The 24086-nt window shown below is 45.7% G+C and overlaps 1 protein-coding gene across 2 annotated transcripts in view; it reads left to right on the forward strand.

Annotated features, from left to right (window-relative positions):
* The first annotated feature begins 10472 nt into the window (after nt 1-10472).
* dlc1 (DLC1 Rho GTPase activating protein) overlaps nt 10473-24086 on the forward strand; it is a 261583-nt gene continuing 247969 nt past the window's right edge. Inside the window, exons 1-2 of one of the 2 annotated variants that reach the window (XM_061887484.1) lie at nt 10473-10965; nt 14930-16550. In XM_061887484.1, the coding sequence (XP_061743468.1) occupies nt 14970-16550 (1581 nt within the window). In that variant the 5' untranslated portion in view covers nt 10473-10965; nt 14930-14969. The remainder of the gene's footprint in view (nt 10966-14929; nt 16551-24086) is intronic. The other variant, XM_061887563.1, reaches the window with a different exon arrangement.

The following is a 24086-nucleotide window of genomic DNA, read 5'->3' on the forward strand; positions in this document are numbered from 1 at the left end:
TTCCCCTAGCATTCAAAAAAGCGGTTATTCATCCTCTTCTTAAAAGACCTAACCTCGATCCTGACCTCATGGTAAATTACCGACCGGTGTCTCACCTTCCCTTTATTTCAAAAATCCTTGAAAAAATTGTTGCGGAGCAGTTAAATGAACACTTAGCGTCTAACAATCTATGTGAAACCTTTCAATCCGGTTTCAGGGCAAATCACTCCACGGAGACAGCCCTCGCAAAAATGACTAATGATCTATTGCTAACGATGGACTCTGATGCGTCATCTATGTTGCTGCTCCTCGATCTTAGCGCTGCTTTCGATACCGTCGATCATAATATTTTATTAGAACGTATCAAAACACAAATTGGTATGTCAGACTTAGCCCTGTCTTGGTTTAACTCTTATCTTACTGATAGGATGCAGTGTGTCTCCCATAACAATGTGACCTCGGACTACGTTAAGGTAACGTGTGGAGTTCCCCAGGGTTCGGTCCTTGGCCCTGCACTCTTCAGCATCTACATGCTGCCGCTAGGTGACATCATACGCAAATACGGTGTTAGCTTTCACTGTTATGCTGATGACACCCAACTCTACATGCCCCTAAAGCTGACCAACACGCCGGATTGTAGTCAGCTGGAGGCGTGTCTTAATACCCTCCCGGTAACAGTTCGAGATGCCACCTCAGTAGAAGCATTTAAGTCTCACCTTAAAACTCATTTGTATACTCTAGCCTTTAAATAGACTCCTTTTTTAGACCAGTTGATCTGCCGTTTCTTTTCTTTTTCTCCTATGTCCCACTCTCCCGTGTGGAGGGGGTCCGGTCCGATCCGGTGGCCATGTACTGCTCGCCTGTGTATCGGCTGGGGACATCTCTGCGCTGCTGGTCCGCCTACGCTTGGGATGGTTTCCTGCTGGCTCCGCTGTGAACGGGACTCTCGCTGCTGTGTCTTGGATCCTCTTTGGACTGGACTCTCGCGACTGTGTTGTATCCATTGTGGATTGAACTTTCACAGTATCATGGTAGATCCGCTCGACATCCATTGCTTTCCTCCTCTCCAAGGTTCTCATAGTCATCATTGTCACCGACGTCCCACTGGGTCATTATTGTCACCGATGTCCCACTGGGTGTGAGTTTTCCTTGCCCTTATGTGGGCCTACCGAGGATGTCGTGGTGGTTTGTGCAGCCCTTTGAGACACTAGTGATTTAGGGCTATATAAGTAAACATTGATTGATTGATTGATAGTGACATGCACAATCCAGTTTCAAATAATAATAATAATCAAAAAATATCAATGGCATATCAAAATGTAAATAAAAATTGAATGCCTGGTGAGTTTGGAAGAGTTACTGCTGCAAGGGATTCTGGGTATTTGTTCTGTTGTGTTACGGTGCAGATGTTCTCCTGAAACGTGTTTGTCATTCTTGTTTGGTGTGGGTTCACAGTGTGGCGCATATTTGTAAGAGTGTTAAAGTTGTTTCTACGGCCACCCTCAGTGTGACCTGTATGGCTGTTGACCAAGTATGCCTTGCATTCACTTGAGTGAGTGTATAAGGCGCATATATTATGTGACATGGATTGTATGGAGGAAAAGTGGACGTGGCGACAGGTTGTAGAGAACACCAAAGGCAATGCCTTTAAGGCCCACCCCCAATATTGTTGTCCGGGATAAAATTTGGGAGGGGCCACTGTACTTTGGGGGTCTTCCGGGAAAATCGGGAGGGTTGGCAAGTAAGAGTATTAGCGGTGAATGCGGTGTTACAGCGGCGGGCCAGCTCTAATGTTCATTTGATATTGCCTCAAGGGCCAAATTAAATTACACGGCGGGCCAGAGTTTGACACCATGAACTAGGACAATTGGGCTGGAATCAATATTTTAAAAATGCCTGGTTTCCCCCAAATTTCCCCCAAATTCCCATTCAAATGAATTCGGAAATACCCATTCTCAATTCAAACTGTTACGACATCCACATTTTTCAGCCAATTCCAAAAATTCCAACACCAACCCATTCATATCATCTAGGACAGGGGTGTCAAACTCAAATACGGAGTGGGCCAAAGTTTAAAACCGAACAAAGCCGCGGGCCGAGGTTGAACAAATGAACCTTTTAATAGGGACCCAAACAAGTTTTGCATTGAATATTGAACAAGCAAGGCTTATATAACTTTATAGTGACATGCACAATCCAGTTTCAAATAATGATAATAATCAAAAAATATCAATGGCATATCAAAATTTAAATAAAAATTGAATGCCTGGTGAGTTTGGAAGAGTTACTGCTGCACGGGATTCTGGGTATTTGTTCTGTTGTGTTACGGTGCGGATGTTCTCCTGAAATGTGTTTGTCATTCTTGTTTGGTGTGGGTTCACAGTGTGGCGCATATTTGTAACAGTGTTAAAGTTGTTTCCACGGCCACCTTCAGTGTGACCTGTATGGCTGTTGACCAAGTATGCGTTGCATTCACTTGAGTGAGTGTATAAGGCGCATATATTATGTGACAGGGACAGCACACTGTTTGTATGGAGGAAAAGTGGACGTGGCGACAGGTTGTAGAGAACGCCAAAGGCAATGCCTTTAAGGCCCACCCCCAATATTGTTGTCCGGGATAAAATTTGGGAGGGGCCACTGTACTTTGGGAGTCTTCCGGGAAAATCGGGAGGGTTGGCAAGTAAGAGTATTAGCGGCGGGCCAGCTCTAATGTTCATTTGATATTGCCTCAAGGGCCAAATTAAATTACACGGCGGGGCAGAGTTTGACACCATGATCTAGGACAATTGGGCTGGAATCAATATTTTAAAAATGCCTGGTTTCCCCCAAATTTCCCCCAAAATTCCCATTCAAATGAATAGACATATTCATCCTTTTACAATGCCCTAAATTCTTCTTTTACATCCGATTCCAACCTTTCAACCTTCCACCCAAACTACTGTTCCGATATACATAAAACATCTTTTCCCTTTCTCAAAATTCCCGGTTTTCCCAGAATGTACATGAATTTTCTCCCCATTGTCAATGAATGGGAAATATACAATGGACTGCGTGTCCCACATTTCTCATCCGATTTAATCATCCTCACGCTGGACATCCAAGCAGTTCACTTCCACTCCAGCGTACTGCGAACATAAAGCATTCACACGCTAACAGAATTGCAAATTGTAGTATTATAAAGTTTCACCAGCTTACTTGTGGCTACTTTCACTCTGCAGGTTCACATGTCCAATTCTGATTGTTTTTTTGGGTCAAATCCGATCTTTTTATGTGGAAGTTCACGTTCCAAAAAAAAAAGTGACTCCCAATGTGAATGCAACCTGGTCTGTGTGTGGACACGACATCATGATTGCGCAACACGAGGGTCACTGGTTCAAATCCCACCTAGAACCAACCTCGTCACGTCCGTTGTGTCCTGAGCAAGACACTTCACCCTTGCTCCTGATGGGTGCTGGTTGGCGCCTTGCATGGCAGCTCCCTCCATCAGTGTGTGAATGTGTGTGTGAATGGGTAAATGTGGAAGTAGTGTCAAAGCGCTTTGAGTACCTTGAAGGTAGAAAAGCGCTATACAAGTACAACCCATTTATTTATTTATTTATGATGTTGCACACTCGGCACACTGGGAAAAAGACCCCTTTTAAAAATAAAACAATAATAATACAAGTTATTTTTGCGAGTAATGAGCAAAGCAATCTGCCAACGGAACAAGTCAAAATGGTCTTGGTGAGAATTGTTTCTTGAAACATGACATATTTAAGCTTTAAAAAAGTAACATTGATTATGAAATTAGCATTTAAAATGTATTATTAGCTATCAATCAATCAATCAATGTTTATTTATATAGCCCCAAAATCACAAATGTCTCAAAGGACTGCACAAATCATTACGACTACAACATCCTCGGAAGAACCCACAAAAGGGCAAGGAAAACTCACACCCAGTGGGCAGGGAGAATTCACATCCAGTGGGACGCCAGTGACAATGCTGACTATGAGAAACCTTGGAGAGGACCTCAGATGTGGGCAACCCCCCCCCCTCTAGGGAACCGAAAGCAATGGATGTCGAGCGGGTCCAACATGATACTGTGAAAGTTCAATCCATAGTGGCTCCAAGACAGCAGTGAGAGTCCCGTCCACAGGAAACCATCTCAAGCGGATCAGCAGCGTAGGGATGTCCCCAACCGATACAGGCGAGCGGTCCATCCTGGGTCCCGACGAGCGGTCCATCCTGGGTCTCGACTCTGGACAGTCAGTACTTCATCCATGGTCATCGGACCGGACCCCCTCCACAAGGGAGGGGGGGACATAGGAGAAAGAAAAGAAGCGGCAGATCAACTGGTCTAAAAAGGAGGTCTATTTAAAGGCTAGAGTATACAAATGAGTTTTAAGATGAGACTTAAATGCTTCTACTGAGGTAGCATCTCGAACTGTTACCGGGAGGGCATTCCAGAGTACTGGAGCCCGAAAGGAAAACGCTCTAGTTGCTAGTATTGTGAAGTTGTGTGTCTTCTAACAAACTTGTGATGCTCAAAGGTAGAATTGTTTCTCCAGATCTAAAGCTGAATAACAAGTTCTAATATCTCACTGAAAAATGACCGTGATGAGTATTAAGTTTGTTTAGATACTTTGACAAGACATTAGAAATATCTACTTGGTGAAATGGTGAGTTTTTTCAGTGCTGTTTTTACGGAAATAAACATGGCTTCAAGTCTAGTCGGTCTCAGTCCTGACGCTTTTGTGGCAATTGCAAGGATTCTGTGCAATCAAAGTCAACATTTGGCTCTGGCAGTTCCATCCACCCTCCCGTCCTTCTATCTTACACTGCTTATCCCAGGTGGGGTCGCGGGGGCAGCAGCCTAAGTAGAGAAGCCCAGACTACCTTCTCCACAGTCACTTTTGTCCAGCTCCTCCCGGGGGATCCCGAGGCATTCCCAGGAAGGTTGGGATACATAGTCTCCCCAACAGGTTTTGGGTCTCCCCCGTGGAAGTGCCCCAAACACCTTCCTCAGGAGGCATCCGGGGAGGCACCTTGACCAGATGCTCAAACCACCTCCTCTGGCTCCTCTCCATGTGGAGGAGCAGCCGATTTACTTTGAGGAGGAAACTAATTTTGGCTGCTTGTATCCGTGATTTTGTCCTTTCCATCATAACCCAAAGATCATGACCATACAGGAGGATGGGAATGTAGATCGACCAGTAAACTCGGTCTTCACCACAACAAATCGATGCTAGGTCCGCAGATGCCGCGGCGAGCTGCCTGTAGATGTCACGATCCACTCTTCCCTTTCCTTTAGAACAAGACTTTGAGGTACTTGAACTCCTCCACACGAGGCAGGAACTCCTCCTCAAGCAGGAGATGGCACTCCAGCCTTTTCCAAGCGAGCACTCTGCTCTGTCAGTTTTACAGGAGCCAGGGGCTCCAGCTTCTAAGAGATAGAAACCATAGCTAAGTTTCCTTGTATTTTTGTCGAATTTCTACATAGGATATCCCTTCCGAAGCGTCTTCAAAATGGTCAAATCTCTTCAACCCCCAAATGCCCCCTTGGCCCCCAGCTGCTTTTTTTCATTTCCATCCATCCATCCATCATCTTCCGCTTATCCGAGGTCGGGTCGCGGGGGCAGCAGCCTAAGCAGGGAAGCCCAGACTTCCCTATCTCCAGCCACTTCGTTTAGCTCTTCCCGGGGGATCCCGAGGCGTTCCCAGGCCAGCCGGGAGACATAGTCTTTCCAACGTGTCCTGGGTCTTCCCCGTGGCCTCCTACCAGCTGGACGTGCCCTAAACACATCCCTAGGGAGGCGTTCGGGTGGCATCCTGACCACATGCCCGAACCACCTCATCTGGCTCCTCTCGATGTGGAGGAGCAGCGGCTTTAAGTTGAGCTCCTCCCGGATGGCAGAGCTTCTCACCCTATCTCTAAGGGAGAGCCCCGCCACCCGGCGGAGGAAACTCATTTCGGCCGCTTGTACCCGTGATCTTATCCTTTCGGTCATGACCCAAAGCTCATGACCATAGGTGAGGATGGGAACGTAGATCGACCGGTAAATTGAGAGCTTTGCCTTCCGGCTCAGCTCCTTCTTCACCACAACGGATCGATACAACGTCCGCATTACTGAAGACGCCGCACCGATCCGCCTGTCGATCTCACGATCCACTCTTCCCCCACTCGTGAACAAGACTCCTAGGTACTTGAACTCCTCCACTTGGGGCAGGGTCTCCTCCCCAACCCGGAGATGGCACTCCACCCTTTTCCGGGCGAGAACCATGGACTCGGACTTGGAGGTGCTGATTCTCATTCCGGTCGCTTCACACTCGGCTGCGAACCGATCCAGTGAGAGCTGAAGATCCCGGCCAGATGAAGCCATCAGGACTACATCATCTGCAAAAAGCAGAGACCTAATCCCGTGGCCACCAAACCGGAACCCCTCAACGCCTTGACTGCGCCTAGAAATTCTGTCCATAAAAGTTATGAACAGAATGGGTGACAAAGGACAGCCTTGGCGGAGTCCAACCTTCACTGGAAACGTGTCCGACTTACTGCCAGCAATGCGGACCAAGCTCTGACACTGATCATACAGGGAGCGGACCGCCACAATAAGACAGTCCGATACCCCATACTCTCTGAGCACTCCCCACAGGACTTCCCGAGGGACACGGTCCAATGCCTTCTCCAAGTCCACAAAGCACATGTAGACTGGTTGGGCAAACTCCCATGCACCCTCAAGAACCCTGCCGAGAGTATAGAGCTGGTCCACAGCTCCACGACCAGGACGAAAACCACACTGTTCCTCCTGAATCCGAGGTTCGACTATCCGGCGAAGCCTCCTCTCCAGTACACCTGAATAAACCTTACCGGGAAGGCTGAGGAGTGTGATCCCACGATATTTCTTGTATCTTTTTTGGTACCTCCCTGGGATCCCTGGTAATAGTACCTGCATTGGCCTATGGAAAAGCACCAGCAGCAAATAGAGACTAGTACGGGGTATCAGGACCCTCACCCTGGACCGTTTTCTACTGAGTGAAAGTAAACACGGGGAATCAACAAACTACCAATGGCTCGCTATCCAACTATCTCAGAATCCAAGCGGCCGTAGCTTCAATGCTTAGCCACTTTTGTATCTGACCACAGAGAGCCACGGATCACGGGCAGGTTGTCTGGCACATGTTTCGTCGCTTGAACACGTGCTTGTAAAAAATGCCACTGATGAATCCAGTGTATGACGCGCAGGGCTTGCCTTGTGGGGTCTGAAAGACGGGAGGGAGGCTTCATCTTGTGAAATGATAGACTTGTGCTGGAAGTCTAAAGGCGGTAATGAGTGGACGGCCTGAGTCACGGTCCGTGTCGGCGCAGACTCTTCAATGGTCACTGAAGCCACTGATCAGTTCTTGGTTACACTGCAGAGGGCGTCATGTGACATGCTTCTTGTTGAACTTGGATGTTTTCCTTCCAGCCCGGCCATCTGTGTCCCTCAAGAGTCTGCGGTGACTTTTTCCCAGCGAGACGCTCCCTCCAAAAAATAGCTCATCCGGCTCACATCTGGATGACCCGCGGGTTAAAGGGCAAGGAACCGTGGAAGGGGCGTTTTATTCCACTTTTCCAGATTGTTCCTGGAGTTTTTCCTGTGCGTGGGATCATTTCGACAAATCCGCTCACAACTGTGACATTTGGCAAAAAAGAGTCTGAGGGTGACACGAGATTTGAAGGCGGGATTATTCCAAACCAGCCGCTTTTAGTCTAAAAATGTTGCCGCGCTTCACTGGTCGGTGACACACTGCACACGGACAGAAAGGCATCCCATAATGATTAGCCGGCTTTGGAAGAAGGAAAAGCATTTCCCTTCATTACATTTCTGTTACCATTGCTTTGTACGTGTTTGAATCTGGTTTATATTCATTTAAATCAGGGCTGTTCCCACTTCTTCACTTGGGGCTAAATAAATTTGTCCGGGAGCCAACTACATGTAAGGTAGCTATATATATATATATATATATATATATATATATATGCCTTGATTGGATTATCCAGAGAATAGTGCTCGATACCGTGGTAGAGCGCAATATGTAGGTGTGGGAAAAAAATCACAAGACTACTTCATCTCTACAGATCTGTTTCATGAGGGGTTCCCTCAATCATCAGGAGATTTTAATGGAAGCATTCACATACAATGGTTTATATAGAGCACAGAGTGGGTGGGTACAAGCAGGCGTAGGGTGTGGTGATTGGCTCATGTGTTACCTAGGAGGTGTTTCCGTCTATGGCGGCATGTTGAAATGATTTCACTGCGCTTGTTGAGGGATGATAGGTCTGGATGATATATAATAAACAGTTTCTCTTTTAAGCATAGGTTGCATCTTTTATTACCACTGTTGTAAGGTGAGCTGGATGCAAGAATTTGCCATGTTATTGAATATTCAACATTATTGTCTTTGAGGTTCCAAATGTGTTTGCTGAGTTCTGTAGAATTCTGCAAAGTCTGGTTTCTAAAGGAGGCGTTGTGATTATTCCATCTTGTTTTGAACGCTCCTTCGGTTAATCCTACGTACGTGTCGGATGTGTTAATGTCCTTGCGTATTACCTTTGCTTGGTATCAGTCGCATCAGTCGTTTACCAAGCAAAGGTAATACGCAAGGACATTAACACATCCGACACGTACGTAGGATTAACCGAAGGAGCGTTCAAAACAAGATGGAATAATCACAACGCCTCCTTTAGAAACCAGACTTTGCAGAATTCTACAGAACTCAGCAAACACATTTGGAACCTTATAGACAATAATGTTGAATATTCAATAACATGGCAAATTCTTGCATCCAGCTCACCTTACAACAGTGGTAATAAAAGATGCAACCTATGCTTAAAAGAGAAACTGTTTATTATATATCATCCAGATTTATCATCCCTCAACAAGCGCAGTGAAATCATTTCAACATGCCGCCATAGACGGAAACACCTCCTAGGTAACACATGAGCCAATCACCACACCCTACGCCTGCTTGTACCCACCCACTCTGTGCTCTATACAAACCCTTGTATGTGAATGCTTCCATTAAAATCTCCTGATGATTGAGGGAGCCCCTCATGAAACAGATCTGTAGAGATGAAGTAGTCTTGTGATTTTTTTCCCACACCTACATATATATATATATATATATATATATAATGTATAGCCTATCGTATACAAGTTAATATCATCAATATATAATTGGATATTAATGGTAAGGACAACCTCCATAAAAGTTTTGAAGTTTTGTAATTAATCAGGAATATCAAGCAGCTAAAATGTGCCAAACATGGATTAGTGTGGAGAGTGTGTTTTGCATTTTTCCCATCAGGCTTTGCAAGGGATTTCAATGGGTGTAATTCTGTTGTTTTTTTTTTTAAGTGGCATGGAAGTTTTTTGTTTTTTTTTGCATCCTGACTAGGGAAGGTTGTTTGCATTGGGTCATGTAACCAAATGCTTTTCTTTGTGTCATTTAAAGCATGAGCGGTGGTCATTTCTCATGTTGTCCACAAGATGGCGACTGAGCAACAGCACACATACATGGGTGTCATTTTGAATGATGTATAGTTCGTGGACATTTTTTCCCAAATCTACTAAATGATGTCATTGAGTAAGTTGTGTTATGTGCGACTATGTGTGTTGACTTTTGCATTAGTTGCAATATTTTATTTTTATTTTTTTTTGCGCTATAAGTAGGAAATGTATTGTCGGTAACCTGATTTACTTACTTTGTCCACAAGAGTCCGGAAAAGGAAATGTGCTGCAATCCGATGTTCAAAATCAATGTGTCCTTATTAAACCCGTGATGTCTGGCGGGTCAAACTGAAGACGCCGGCGGGCCGCACCGTAGTTTGGACACCCCTGATTTAAATAGTTTTTTTTACAGCCTCTTTCTCAGTTAAAATCAGTTGGAACTCGTGACATCGGGTTTGATTTCTCTAATAGGTCTATCCATCAGGTCATTGTCATCTCAGGGCATTCAATGGACTGTTCTGTTTGTCCTGGAATTTCTTTAATAGTTTCCATCTGTTTTTAATGATTTTTTGTGTGTCGCGCTACTCTGCATTGCAGTTGTTTAGTGTGCCAGTGTACTTGCTCAAGGACCCGTGTACAATGACGTCATGACAGATATTGCAGGAAAGCATGCCTTAGATAGGATTGCTGAAACCGACTTGGTCTTTTTTTGGGCCCAGTTCTCAGGGTCTGACTTGGTAGTCTGTGTTTTATTACACTGAACGGAACTGGTGGGAACCTTTTTGTTTCAAATGATTGGTGGTGACAAGCAGTGAGAGGACCAACAGGCTGATGAACATGAGAAGCAACCAGGAGATGCGTGTAGAAGAAGAGACATAAGCGGATGTGCGAGGAGAAGGACTTGATGTGGTTGTCCAGCATGTTGTGACTCAGACTCCTTGTCAAACTCATCTGGGAGGAGACCTGATGAGAGAGGGATGGAAAGGAGAAGACCAGGGGGAGGGGAGGAGAAAGCCAAGCCAGCCCCTCTCACACCAACCAGTGCTTTGCATTCAGTGTCAGCAAAACCCCTAATGTGATCAAGATGGAAGATGTCTTCGGACTCTCCACTGCTCCTGGGCTGTCTGCGTGCCTCTGGGCTGTTCTTCGGCTGGACGTCCGTCGCACAGGGAAGCTACCAACTCCAGCCACAACCCTGGAGTAAAGACATCCAGTTTGTCGGATGGACATGGGTTACTTCTACCTCCGGGAGATTTTACTCAGTGAATGAATGAGCCGGCGACCTTGGAGCAACAACTGGATCCGACAACAATTTGTGGCTCCGTCAGCAGATGTTTTGTTCTTGACTTTGTGGCAACGTGATTATACCGTAGGAACGGCGTTGTCTCTCATCACCAGAAGCAAATATGGATCCTGCAGGTGTTGCTGGTTTTATCGACGAGTCAAAGGATGTTCATGATTGATGCCCAGAAGACGGTTGCTCCCATCCTGCACAGAATCTAAGGATCAAAAGGTGAACATCACTTAGTTTTGTGTCCCATGACAATCATCCAGTGTAGAAAGCATGCCTAGGACACTTTATTATTTACAGTGGAACTAAGATTTACGAACATATTTGATTATTCAACACGGTTTGTTTTGTATTTGTATATTGAAGCCGGGTTCCCCGTAACAATCAATCAATCAATCAATCAATGTTTATTTATATAGCCCCAAATCACAAATGTCTCAAAGGACTGCACAAATCATTACGACTACAACATCCTCGGAAGAACCCACAAAAGGGCAAGGAAAACTCACACCCAGTGGGCAGGGAGAATTCACATTCAGTGGGACGCCAGTGACAATGCTGACTATGAGAAACCTTGGAGAGGACCTCAGATGTGGGCAACCCCCCCCCCCCTCTAGGGGACCGAAAGCAATGGATGTCGAGCGGGTCTAACATGATACTGTGAAAGTTCAATCCGTAGTGGCTCCAAGACAGCAGTGAGAGTCCCGTCCACAGGAAACCATCTCAAGCGGATCAGCAGCGTAGACATGTCCCTAACCGATACAGGCGAGCGGTCCATCCCGGGTCCCGACGAGCGGTCCATCCTGGGTCTCGACTCTGGACAGTCAGTACTTCATCCATGGTCATCGGACCGGACCCCCTCCACAAGGGAGGGGGGGACATAGGAGAAAGAAAAGAAGCGGCAGATCAACTGGTCTAAAAAGGAGGTCTATTTAAAGGCTAGAGTATACAGATGAGTTTTAAGATGAGACTTAAATGCTTCTACTGAGGTAGCATCTCGAACTGTTACCGGGAGGGCATTCCAGAGTACTGGAGCCCGAACGGAAAACGCTCTATAGCCCGCAGACTTTTTTTGAGCTCTAGGAATCACTAATAAGCCGGAGTCTTTTGAACGCAGATTTCTTGCCGGGACATATGGTACAATACAATCGGCAAGATAGGATGGAGCTAGACCGTGTAGTATTTTATACGTAAGTAGTAAAACCTTAAAGTCACATCTTAAGTGCACAGGAAGCCAGTGCAGGTGAGCCAGTACAGGCGTAATATGATCAAACTTTCTTGTTCTTGTCAAAAGTCTAGCAGCCGCATTTTGTACCAACTGTAATCTTTTGATGCTAGACATGGGGAGACCCGAAAATAATACGTTACAGTAATCGAGACGAGACGTAACAAACGCATGGATAATGATCTCAGCGTCTTTAGTGGACAAAATGGAGCGAATTTTAGCGATATTACGGAGATGAAAGAAGGCCGTTTTAGTAACGCTTTTAATGTGTGACTCAAAGGAGAGAGTTGGGTCGAAGATAATACCCAGATTTTTTACAGAGTCACCTTGTTTTATGATTTGGTTGTCAAATGTTAAAGTTGTATTATTAAATAGAGGTCGGTGTCTAGCAGGACCGATAATCAGCATTTCCGTTTTTTTGGCATTAAGTTGCAAAAAGTTAGCGGACATCCATTGTTTAATTTCATTAAGACACAATCAATGTAAATGTGAAGAACTGCTTCTAGCCTCCACAAAAGTCCATATTTTAGTTTAAAAAAAAACGGCACACTTTGAGGACATAATGTGTAAATATATAAATATTTACATATTTATGAATACATATTTACATGTAACAATGGGGGGTAACGGCTCAACAATACATGTTTTATCCAAACAACAAAACATTCCAGCAAGCTAACATGTCCTCATGCACACACACACATTCACAAGTCTTGCTGGTGCACTCCCAAACCAAAAAAAACATCAAATGTAAAATAATTTGACCTTGTCGGGGAATATTTGTGGCATTGTTGAACACTCTGGGAGTTTGGAAGTGACAAACAAGCAGTGGTTTCACAAAGTCACCACTAGCGTTTATAGAAACTAGCAGTGTGAGGCGATCCTTCATCAGCTTGTGTCACGGTAGTGCCTTCTCCTTCGAAAGGTCCGCTTTGGCATTTTTTTCAGTCTCATCACAATTAAAAACGTGTTGTGATAAAATCAATCAATCAATGTTTACTTATATAGCCCTAAATCACTAGTGTCTCAAAGGGCTGCACAAACCACCACGACATCCTCGGTAGGCCCACATAAGGGCAAGGAAAACTCACACCCAGTGGGACATTGGTGACAATAATGACCCAGTGGGACGTCGGTGACAATGATGACTATGAGAACCTTAGAGAGGAGGAAAGCAATGGATGTCGAGCGGATCTAACATGATACTGTGAAAGTTCAATCCACAATGGATCCAACACAGTCGCGAGAGTCCAGTCCAAAGAGGATCCAAGACACAGCAGCGAGAGTCCCGTTCACAGCGGAGCCAGCAGGAAACCATCCCAAGCGTAGGCGGACCAGCAGCGCAGAGATGTCCCCAGCCGATACACAGGCGAGCAGTACATGGCCACCGGATCGGACCGGACCCCCTCCACACGGGAGAGTGGGACATAGAAGAAAAAGAAAAGAAACGGCAGATCAACTGGTCTAAAAAGGGAGTCTATTTAAAGGCTAGAGTATACAAATGAGTTTTAAGGTGAGACTTAAATGCTTCTACTGAGGTGGCATCGCGAACTGTTACCGGGAGGGCATTCCAGAGTACTGGAGCCCGAACGGAAAATGCTCTATAGCCCGCAGACTTTTTTGGGGTTTTGGGAATCACTAATAAGCCGGAGTCCTTTGAACGCAGATTTCTTGCTGGGACATATGGTACAATACAATCGGCAAGATAAGATGGAGCTAGACCGTGTAGTATTTTATACGTAAGTAGTAAAACCTTAAAGTCACATCTTAAGTGCACAGGAAGCCAGTGCAGGTGAGCCAGTACAGGCGTAATGTGATCAAACTTTCTTGTTCTTGTCAAAAGTCTAGCAGCCGCATTTTGTACCAACTGTAATCTTTTAATGCTAGACCTGGGGAGACCCGAAAATAATACGTTACAGTAGTCGAGGCGAGACGTAACAAACGCATGGATAATGATCTCAGCGTCTTTAGTGGACAGAATGGAGCGAATTTTAGCGATATTACGGAGATGAAAGAAGGCCGTTTTAGTAACGCTTTTAATGTGTGCCTCAAAGGAGAGAGTTGGGTCGAAGATAATACCCAGATTCTTTACCGTGTCGCCTTGTTTAATTGTTTGGTTGTCAAATGTTAGAGTTGTATTATTAAATAGAGTTCGGTGTCTAGCAGGACCGATAATCAGCATTTCCGTTTTTTTGGCGTTGAGTTGCAAAAAGTTAGCGGACATCCATTGTTTAATTTCATTAAGACACGCCTCCAGCTGACTACAATCCGGCGTGTTGGTCAGCTTTAGGGACATGTAGAGTTGGGTGTCATCAGCATAACAGTGAAAGCTAATACCGTATTTGCGTATGATGTCACCTAGCGGCAGCATGTAGATGCTGAAGAGTGCAGGGCCAAGGACCGAACCCTGGGGAACTCCACACGTTACCTTAACGTAGTCCGAGGTCACATTGTTATGGGAGACACACTGCATCCTATGAATCCTCGAACTGAAGGGGCCGAGTGGCTAAAATGCGAGCTGAATTGCTTGCTAGTAACCCAAAGCTGTACAGCAAGACTGTGAGAGTTTGGGCACATTTCAAATGTCTTTGATCACGCAAAGTGATCTCTAAGACAGGCTCACATGGGTACAACAATTGTGGAAACAAACTCTTGGAAATGGCCACGTGTACAGGGTGTAAACGGGATGTGACGTAGGGGACCCTCCCTCTTCAAAATGGCCGTTCGCCCGTGTAGAGGAAGTGATGTCATAAAAATGGCATGAATGAATGAGACATGGTCCACACACCGAGGCATATTTGTAATTGTTCCTTAACTGAAAAGATCCACCCAGCACTTGGCTGAGGAAACTGAGAATGCAAAAGAAATAACGCCAGACCCTCTTGCTAAAGCATCGTTACTTTTTTAGGTTTGAATGGCCGTCCGCTTTTAAGTTGCTGGTTCTTCTTTTTTCCTCCTCAGGCAGAAGCAGCCCCATGGACTAGCACTGGCTACCAAAAACATGCCAGTCGCCATCCGCAAGAGAAGTTGGGAGGATCATGTGACTCACCCCTCGGGATTACAGTACAGCTACGACGATCTGGATCTGATCTGTGCCCATGGCCTTGACAACCAGGGACTTTGGAGGGTTTCAGGGGCCTCCAAACAGGGTCGCTGGACAAGGTGTGCCTCCCTTCCGGAAGGCTGCCACAAACTCTTTGAAGATGAGCTCACTCAAGTTACAGATCGCAAGCTGAAAGAAAAGAAGATAGTTTGTGGCCCTGGTAAATGTATGCTTGTGCCTCACGTCGACCACATGAAAACCGCAAACTGTCGTGACCCAGAAGGGTCGGGCAGCCTCTCACCGAGTGACAGAAGTCCTGCTCCTATTTTTCCTGCAACTGACAACAGCGGCCACTGTGAAGAAACTGAAATTGTCACAGGGAGCGAGGATAATGTCTTTAAAGATCCACATATCTCTCGTGATAAGCAACAATGCATCTCTATATCTTCAAACAATGGGCCCGCACTATTCCAGCCTGGCAAACTTCCAAATCCTCACCAAACAAAGGAGAGTCACACAGATAGTTACAGCAGACCTCCTGAAATCTCGGAGGCCACACTGACGCCCTGCTCGGCTGCTCCACAACAACCTCAGCTTGACCTCCCAGATGTTGAGGACACAATTTCCATGCCTGGCCGAGCTGGTACAAAGAAAACCTTGGAGAGTCTTCTTGTGATGTCACTGGATAACAAAGTTATGACTGCATTGGGAGAAGGAAAATCTGACAACGGAACAATTGAAACCTGGACCACAGATTCAGCTGACACACTGGGCGGATTAAGTAACCCGGGAACCCGAAATGAAAAATCAGGACCTGAGCATGAAGCAAAGCAGGACTGTGTCGGAGCACTGGATTGTTGTGAAATGTCTTTGCAGACACTGTTGGAGCAGCGTGATGCCCAAACATTAGCACTCAAAAAAGCCCGAGGGGAAGAAAGTAGACCAGAAGAAAGCTGCGGAAAATCAGCAGATGTCACATCATCTGATACTTGTGCCAAAGTTGAGTGTTGCTCAATCAACGGTGAAGCGCCATGTGAGGAGAGAGAAGACATCACCAGTCAGCGTGGGAGGACATCTGCAGCTCAGCCAAACAAGGACATGGACACCAGCTGTGCTGCAAGCCACCACTTAGAAAATACTTCTTCATCCTTGGACACCATCCCAGAGCTCAGCCAGGCCGAGGCCGGCGGACGCCAAGCGCTTGCTCCGATCACTAAAACCATTCCGTCCCACGAGGAGGATGACCGTACCGTGACTGGACAACACCCCCGAAACCTGCCCTCGCTTCCAGCAGAGGTCAACAATGAGCTCCCGCTGGAAGAACTGCATGGCGTGGGTTGCCTCAGTGAGTCACCTGGCCCGCTTGGTCAGAGCCAACGCCATGTACAAATGGCCGCCGTGGCTAGAACGAAGCAGACGGACGGCGCCGTGCAGGAGGGCAATCCCGGTGACGCATGCCCTGCCAGTCCAGCCGGAGGTGGGATGTGCGAGTCTGGAGCTCACAAGACTGAAGACCTGGTTAAAGTGCGCATGAAGAAGGTAAGAATGACGTTTTTTTTTTTTTTTATAGCTGGAGAAACAGTTTGTTTTTAGTTGTAGCTGTAATTTGTGATCAAGTCTCCACATAGCCAGTGAATCATTTTAGTCCCAAACTTTGGCGCACATCTCGGAAAACAATGACTTCACTCTCACTTGCTTACAGATCTGGGGGGGGTTGATCTGCGCAAACTTTTAGTCCCTCTCAACGGGTCATTGCACAACAGAAGGTCTTGTGAGTGTGTGGCGACTTTGAATGTGTGAGCTTTGAACTTAATGAAATTAAACAATGGATGTCCGCTAACTTTTTGCAACTCAACGCCAAAAAAACGGAAATGCTGATTATCGGTCCTGCTAGACACCGAACTCTATTTAATAATACAACTCTAACATTTGACAACCAAACAATTAAACAAGGCGACACGGTAAAGAATCTGGGTATTATCTTCGACCCAACTCTCTCCTTTGAGGCACACATTAAAAGCGTTACTAAAATGGCCTTCTTTCATCTCCGTAATATCGCTAAAATTCGCTCCATTCTGTCCACTAAAGACGCTGAGATCATTATCCATGCGTTTGTTACGTCTCGCCTCGACTACTGTAACGTATTATTTTCGGGTCTCCCCATGTCTAGCATTAAAAGATTACAGTTGGTACAAAATGCGGCTGCTAGACTTTTGACAAGAACAAGAAAGTTTGATCACATTACGCCTGTACTGGCTCACCTGCACTGGCTTCCTGTGCACTTAAGATGTGACTTTAAGGTTTTACTACTTACGTATAAAATACTACACGGTCTAGCTCCATCTTATCTTGCCGATTGTATTGTACCATATGTCCAGGCAAGAAATCTGCGTTCAAAGGACTCCGGCTTATTAGTGATTCCCAAAGCCCAAAAAAAGTCTGCGGGCTATAGAGCATTTTCCGTTCGGGCTCCAGTACTCTGGAATGCCCTCCCGGTAACAGTTCGCGATGCCACCTCAGTAGAAGCATTTAAGTCTCACCTTAAAACTCATTTGTATACTCTAGCCTTTAAATAGACTCCCTTTTTAGACCAGTTGATCTGCCGTTTCTTTTCTTTTTCTTCTATGTCCCACTCTCCCGTGTGGAGGGGGTCCGGTCCGATCCGGTGGCCATGTACTGCTCGCCTGTGTATCGGCTGGGGACATCTCTGCGCTGCTGGTCCGCCTACGCTTGGGATGGTTTCCTGCTGGCTCCGCTGTGAACGGGACTCTCGCTGCTGTGTCTTGGATCCTCTTTGGACTGGACTCTCGCGACTGTGTTGGATCCATTGTGGATTGAACTTTCACAGTATCATGTTAGACCCGCTCGACATCCATTGCTTTCCTCCTCTCTAAGGTTCTCATAGTCATCATTGTCACAGACGTCCCACTGGGTCATTATTGTCACCAATGTCCCACTGGGTGTGAGTTTTCCTTGCCCTTATGTGGGCCTACCGAGGATGTCGTGGTGGTTTGTGCAGCCCTTTGAGACACTAGTGATTTAGGGCTATATAAGTAAACATTGATTGATTGATATATTGTATGTATGTGCGTGTACATATTATATTGATTATTAATATTATTAGATATTAAGAGTATGTGAAAGTTTGTCTCCTACCTCATTTACTTCCGTGCTGACCTCCTTAAAGTTTTGTAATCAATCAGAAATGTCAAGAAGCCAAAATGCACCAAACATGGAGAAGTGTGGCGATAGTGTTTTGCATTTTTCCCATCATGCTTTGTAACAGATTTAAATGAGTGTAACTGTTGCATGGATTTATTTATTTTTTGCCTCCTGACTAAGGAAGGTTGTTCGCATTGGGTCATGTAACCAAATGCCACGCTTTGTTTCATTTAAAGAATGAGACCTGAATTACTCATGTTGTACACAAGGTGGCGACTTGGCAACGGCACACATTTTCACGCTATTAACTAGATCCACTTTACAGCCATGGCACCGGTCGCCCGGGGAGGGGGTCCCCACATCTGTGGTCCCCTCCGAGGTTATTCATTATTCCCATTGGGTTGAGTTTTGTCTTGCCCTGATGTGGGATCTGAGCCCAGGTCTTGTGCAGCCCTTTGAGACACACTTGTGATTAAAGGCTGTGTAAGTCAACTTTGACTGATTGATTGATTGATTGATTGATTGACATATCGACTATTAAAATAAATAGAAATCTCCGGCCATATTCCTTACCAAACTCCTGACGTCTCGCAGGCCAAATTGAAGACGCCAGCGGGCTGCACATGTACTTTGGACAACCCTGTCTTAGACCATAACCATATTGTGGATATGTGCCTGTAGATCAATCAATCAATCAATGTTTACTTATATAGCCCTAAATCACTAGTGTCTCAAAGGGCTGCACAAACCACCACGACATCCTCGGTAGGCCCACATAAGGGCAAGGAAAACTCACACCCAGTGGGACATTGGTGACAATAATGACCCAGTGGGACGTCGGTGACAATGATGACTATGAGAACCTTAGAGAGGAGGAAAGCAATGGATGTCGAGCGGATCTAACATGATACTGTGAAAGTTCAATCCACAATGGATACAACACAGTCGCGAGAGTCCAGTCCAAAGAGGATCCAAGACACAGCAGCGAGAGTCCCGTTCACAGCGGAGCCAGCAGGAAACCATCCCAAGCGGAGGCAGACCAGCAGCGCAGAGATGTCCCCAGCCGATACACAGGCGAGCAGTACATGGCCACCGGATCGGACCGGACCCCCTCCACACGGGAGAGTGGGACATAGAAGAAAAAGAAAAGAAACGGCAGATCAACTGGTCTAAAAAGGGAGTCTATTTAAAGGCTAGAGTATACAAATGAGTTTTAAGGTGAGACTTAAACGCTTCTACTGAGGTGGCATCGCGAACTGTTACCGGGAGGGCATTCCAGAGTACTGGAGCCCGAACGGAAAACGCTCTATAGCCCGCAGACTTTTTTTGGGCTTTGGGAATCACTAATAAGCCGGAGTCCTTTGAACGCAGATTTCTTGCCGGGACATATGGTACAATACAATCGGCAAGATAAGATGGAGCTAGACCGTGTAGTATTTTATACGTAAGTAGTAAAACCTTAAAGTCACATCTTAAGTGCACAGGAAGCCCGTGCTGGTGAGCCAGTACAGGCGTAATGTGATCAAACTTTCTTGTTCTTGTCAAAAGTCTAGCAGCCGCATTTTGTACCAACTGTAATCTTTTAATGCTAGACATGGGGAGACCCGAAAATAATACGTTACAGTAGTCGAGGCGAGACGTAACAAACGCATGGATAATGATCTCAGCGTCTTTAGTGGACAGAATGGAGCGAATTTTAGCGATGTTACGGAGATGAAAGAAGGCCGTTTTAGTAACGCTTTTAATGTGTGCCTCAAAGGAGAGAGTTGGGTCGAAGATAATACCCAGATTCTTTACCGTGTCGCCTTGTTTAATTGTTTGGTTGTCAAATGTTAGAGTTGTATTATTAAATAGAGTTCGGTGTCTAGCAGGACCGGCGTTCATCCAGGTCCTCGTATTCTCAGGGCATTGAATCGCTGGCAACTGCACTGTTTAGGTTCTCTTAGACCAGGCCTCCGATCCGAGGTGGACTCGAGTTGTCCTATTTATTGTAAGTCTGAGAGCAAGAACTGAGGAAGGCTGCTTGAATGAGAGGCGAAACGTCTTCTAGGACAATTTGAACAGTACTAATCAATCCACTAAATTGTCGATAGCGTGGGTCCCAGGTGAGTTGACAGCAGATGTTGGAGGACAAGTGAGGTCCAGTCTGGACAGTCAGTCACAGAACACGTATAAACATATGATCAGTGTCGGTTTCAAGTCTCCAGACCCTAATGTGCACGTTTATAGAATAAACGGAGTAAAAACCGCCAAGCGCTGGTCCAACATGCCCACAATGGTTTTAGTCAGACAATCAAAGCTGTACTTTTTAGGGATTTGCTAGTTAATGAAAATTCCTTCATTATTACGCATAACTAGTTAGAGGTTGTTGTTTTTTTCTCAAAATAGCACAACCGTGGTTATTACTACCTCCGCCAAGGTTTTCATCCGTGCGGGTTTGTTTGTATGTAATTTCCTGTCGACAGCAATATTAGATATTCTTCCAGGGATGCCCCAGCTTTGAGTTTTGATGACAACCTTCACATTGAAAACATTGTATCAAAATCACACAAAAAAAAGGTTATTATGTTTTGCTAATTTGTCCAACAAGTCAATCATCAATCAATCAATGTTTATTTATATAGCCCCAAATCACAAATGTCTCAAAGGACTGCACAAATCATTACGACTACAACATCCTCGGAAGAACCCACAAAAGGGCAAGGAAAACTCACACCCAGTGGGCAGGGAGAATTCACATTCAGTGGGACGCCAGCGACAATGCTGACTATGAGAAACCTTGGAGAGGACCTCAGATGTGGGCAACCCCCCCCCCTCTAGGGGACCGAAAGCAATGGATGTCGAGCGGGTCTAACATGATACTGTGAAAGTTCAATCCATAGTGGCTCCAAGACAGCAGTGAGAGTCCCGTCCACAGGAAACCATCTCAAGCGGATCAGCAGCGTAGAGATGTCCCCAACCGATACAGGCGAGCGGTCCATCCTGGGTCCCGACGAGCGGTCCATCCTGGGTCTCGACTCTGGACAGTCAGTACTTCATCCATGGTCATCGGACCGGACCCCCTCCACAAGGGAGGGGGGGACATAGGAGAAAGAAAAGAAGCGGCAGATCAACTGGTCTAAAAAGGAGGTCTATTTAAAGGCTAGAGTATACAGATGAGTTTTAAGATGAGACTTAAATGCTTCTACTGAGGTAGCATCTCCAACTGTTACCGGGAGGGTATTCCAGAGTACTGGAGCCCGAACGGAAAACGCTCTATAGCCCGCAGACTTTTTTTGAGCTCTAGGAATCACTAATAAGCCGGAGTCTTTTGAACGCAGATTTCTTGCCGGGACATACGGTACAATACAATCGGCAAGATAGGCTGGAGCTAGACCGTGTAGTATTTTATACGTAAGTAGTAAAACCTTAAAGTCACATCTTAAGTGCACAGGAAGCCAGTGCAGGTGAGCCAGTATAGGTATATATGTATGTATATATGTATATAAAGGTATATACAGTACAGGCGTAATATGATCAAACTTTCTTGTTCTTGTCAAAAGTCTAGCAGCCGCATTTTGTACCAACTGTAATCTTTTAATGCTAGACATGGGGAGACCCGAAAATAATACGTTATTTGACTGATAAAAATGCATACCAAAGTTGACTGAATACAATTTGGCCTAATAAAATGTTGAACCGTCAAAGAAGGTTTCAGATATGATCCAGAAGTGCATTTTGGCAGCAATTTTACATGGAAAACTGTTGAAGATGTCTTTGTGGAATCTCTCAGTATCCGCTTGTAATTTGTTCTGCTGACGGGTAGGATCTCATCCAAGGATGTTCTCCATCTCGATAACCGCCTGGCCTCCTCTCAGCAAATAACATTCAATCTTTTTTTCAGGTGAAAAGTGAGTTACTCGTGAGAATAATTTTGTTGTCATTGTAATTGTTGCAATTATCCAAAGGTTTGCACAATTCCTATGTTGAGCTATGATCCATTCAGAACCTTAGAAGCATTGTTCTGCTTAAAATGTTACTGGGATGGAAACCGGTTCAGAATGTTCAGAGGGACGCTCTTTTTATCATATGTACATAAAATTTATACTATTTTACAGTAAAACTAAGATTTACGGATTGACCGTATTTTTCGAACTACAGAGCACACCGGGTTATAAATGATAAATGGGTTGTACTTGTATAGCGCTTTTCTACCTTCAAGGTACTCAAAGCGCTTTGACACTACTTCCACATTTACCCATTCACACACACATTCACACACTGATGGAGGGAGCTGCCATGCAAGGCGCCAACCAGCACCCATCAGGAGCAAGGGTGAAGTGTCTTGCTCAGGACACAACGGACGTGACGAGGTTGGTACTGGGTGGGAATTGAACCAGGGACGCTCGGGTTGCGCACGGCCACTCTCCCCACTGCGCCACGCCGTCCCTAAGTCGCACAGCACAAAACGTTTGGTGGACAAAGTGAGACAAGGAAGGAGTGGCCTTAAACATGTCTTTCTGTGGCAGCGTCGGAGAAAGCTGTACATCAATCAATCAATCAATGTTTACTTATATAGCCCTAAATCACTAGTGTCTCAAAGGGCTGCACAAACCACCACGACATCCTCGGTAGGCCCACATAAGGGCAAGGAAAACTCACACCCAGTGGGACGTCGGTGACAATAATGATTATGAGAACCTTAGAGAGGAGGAAAGCAATGGATGTCGAGCGGGTCTAACATGATACTGTGAAAGTTCAATCCACAATGGATACAACACAGTCGCGAGAGTCCAGTCCAAAGAGGATCCAAGACACAGCAGCGAGAGTCCCGTTCACAGCGGAGCCACCAGGAAACCATCCCAAGCGGAGGCGGATCAGCAGCGCAGAGATGTCCCCAGCCGATACACAGGCAAGCAGTACATGGCCACCGGATCGGACCGGACCCCCTCCACAGGGGAGAGTGGGACATAGAAGAAAAAGAAAAGAAGCGGCAGATCAACTGGTCTAAAAAGGGAGTCTATTTAAAGGCTAGAGTATACAAATGAGTTTTAAGGTGAGACTTAAATGCTTCTACTGAGGTGGCATCTCGAACTGTTACCGGGAGGGCATTCCAGAGTACTGGAGCCCGAACGGAAAACGTACATGTACACAAACTACGGTGCGTTCATGAACCGCTGAAATTAGTGGGACAAAACGGTGCTGGCCAAATACTCTCGTCAGTGAAGCATGTTGTATATAAAGTGTGGGCTTTCTAACACTTGTGTTGTCATGTTTGTCCTCTCACAATTACGGTATAGCTCGGTTGGTAGAGTGGCTGTGCCAGCAACTTGAGGGTTGCAGGTTTGATTCCCGCTTCCGCCATCCTAGTCACTGCCGTTGTGTCCTTGGGCAAGACACTTTACCCACCTGCTCCCAGTGCCACCCACACTGGTTTAAATGTAACTTAGATATTGGGTTTCACTATGTAAAGCGCTTTGAGTCACTAGAGAAAAGCGCTATATAAATATAATTCACTTCACTTCACTCACAGAAACCATACTAAAATAACATATTTTTTCAATCTTTTCTCATTTTCTTGCAACAGCCCTGTTTTGTTTTTTTTCGCATTAAATTGATGATGTGGAACAAGCTTTGCTGGCCAGCCAGGGGTTGATGGTGAACACTGACTGACGGTGCTTGTGTCACTTCCTGAAAGAATGTCCGCCCTGTAATTACCCAGATTTCCTTGCATCTTCATTGGATTCTGCATAGAATGTCTGGCAGTTTCCTTTGATTGGCGCTGAGGTTGACGTCAGTCCTGGAGCTGCCAGGACGGAGAGAGAGCTCACACTTTGGAAGTCACGTGCTGCATTAATGTTCCTAGATCATTATTTGGAAGATCCGTGCTCCTGGAGTTCTAAAAGAGGTGTGTAGCCATGAGAATGAAAGGTA

This window comes from Nerophis ophidion, linkage group LG01 (genome assembly GCF_033978795.1).
Source record: "Nerophis ophidion isolate RoL-2023_Sa linkage group LG01, RoL_Noph_v1.0, whole genome shotgun sequence".
Classification (NCBI taxonomy): Eukaryota; Metazoa; Chordata; class Actinopteri; order Syngnathiformes; family Syngnathidae; genus Nerophis; species Nerophis ophidion.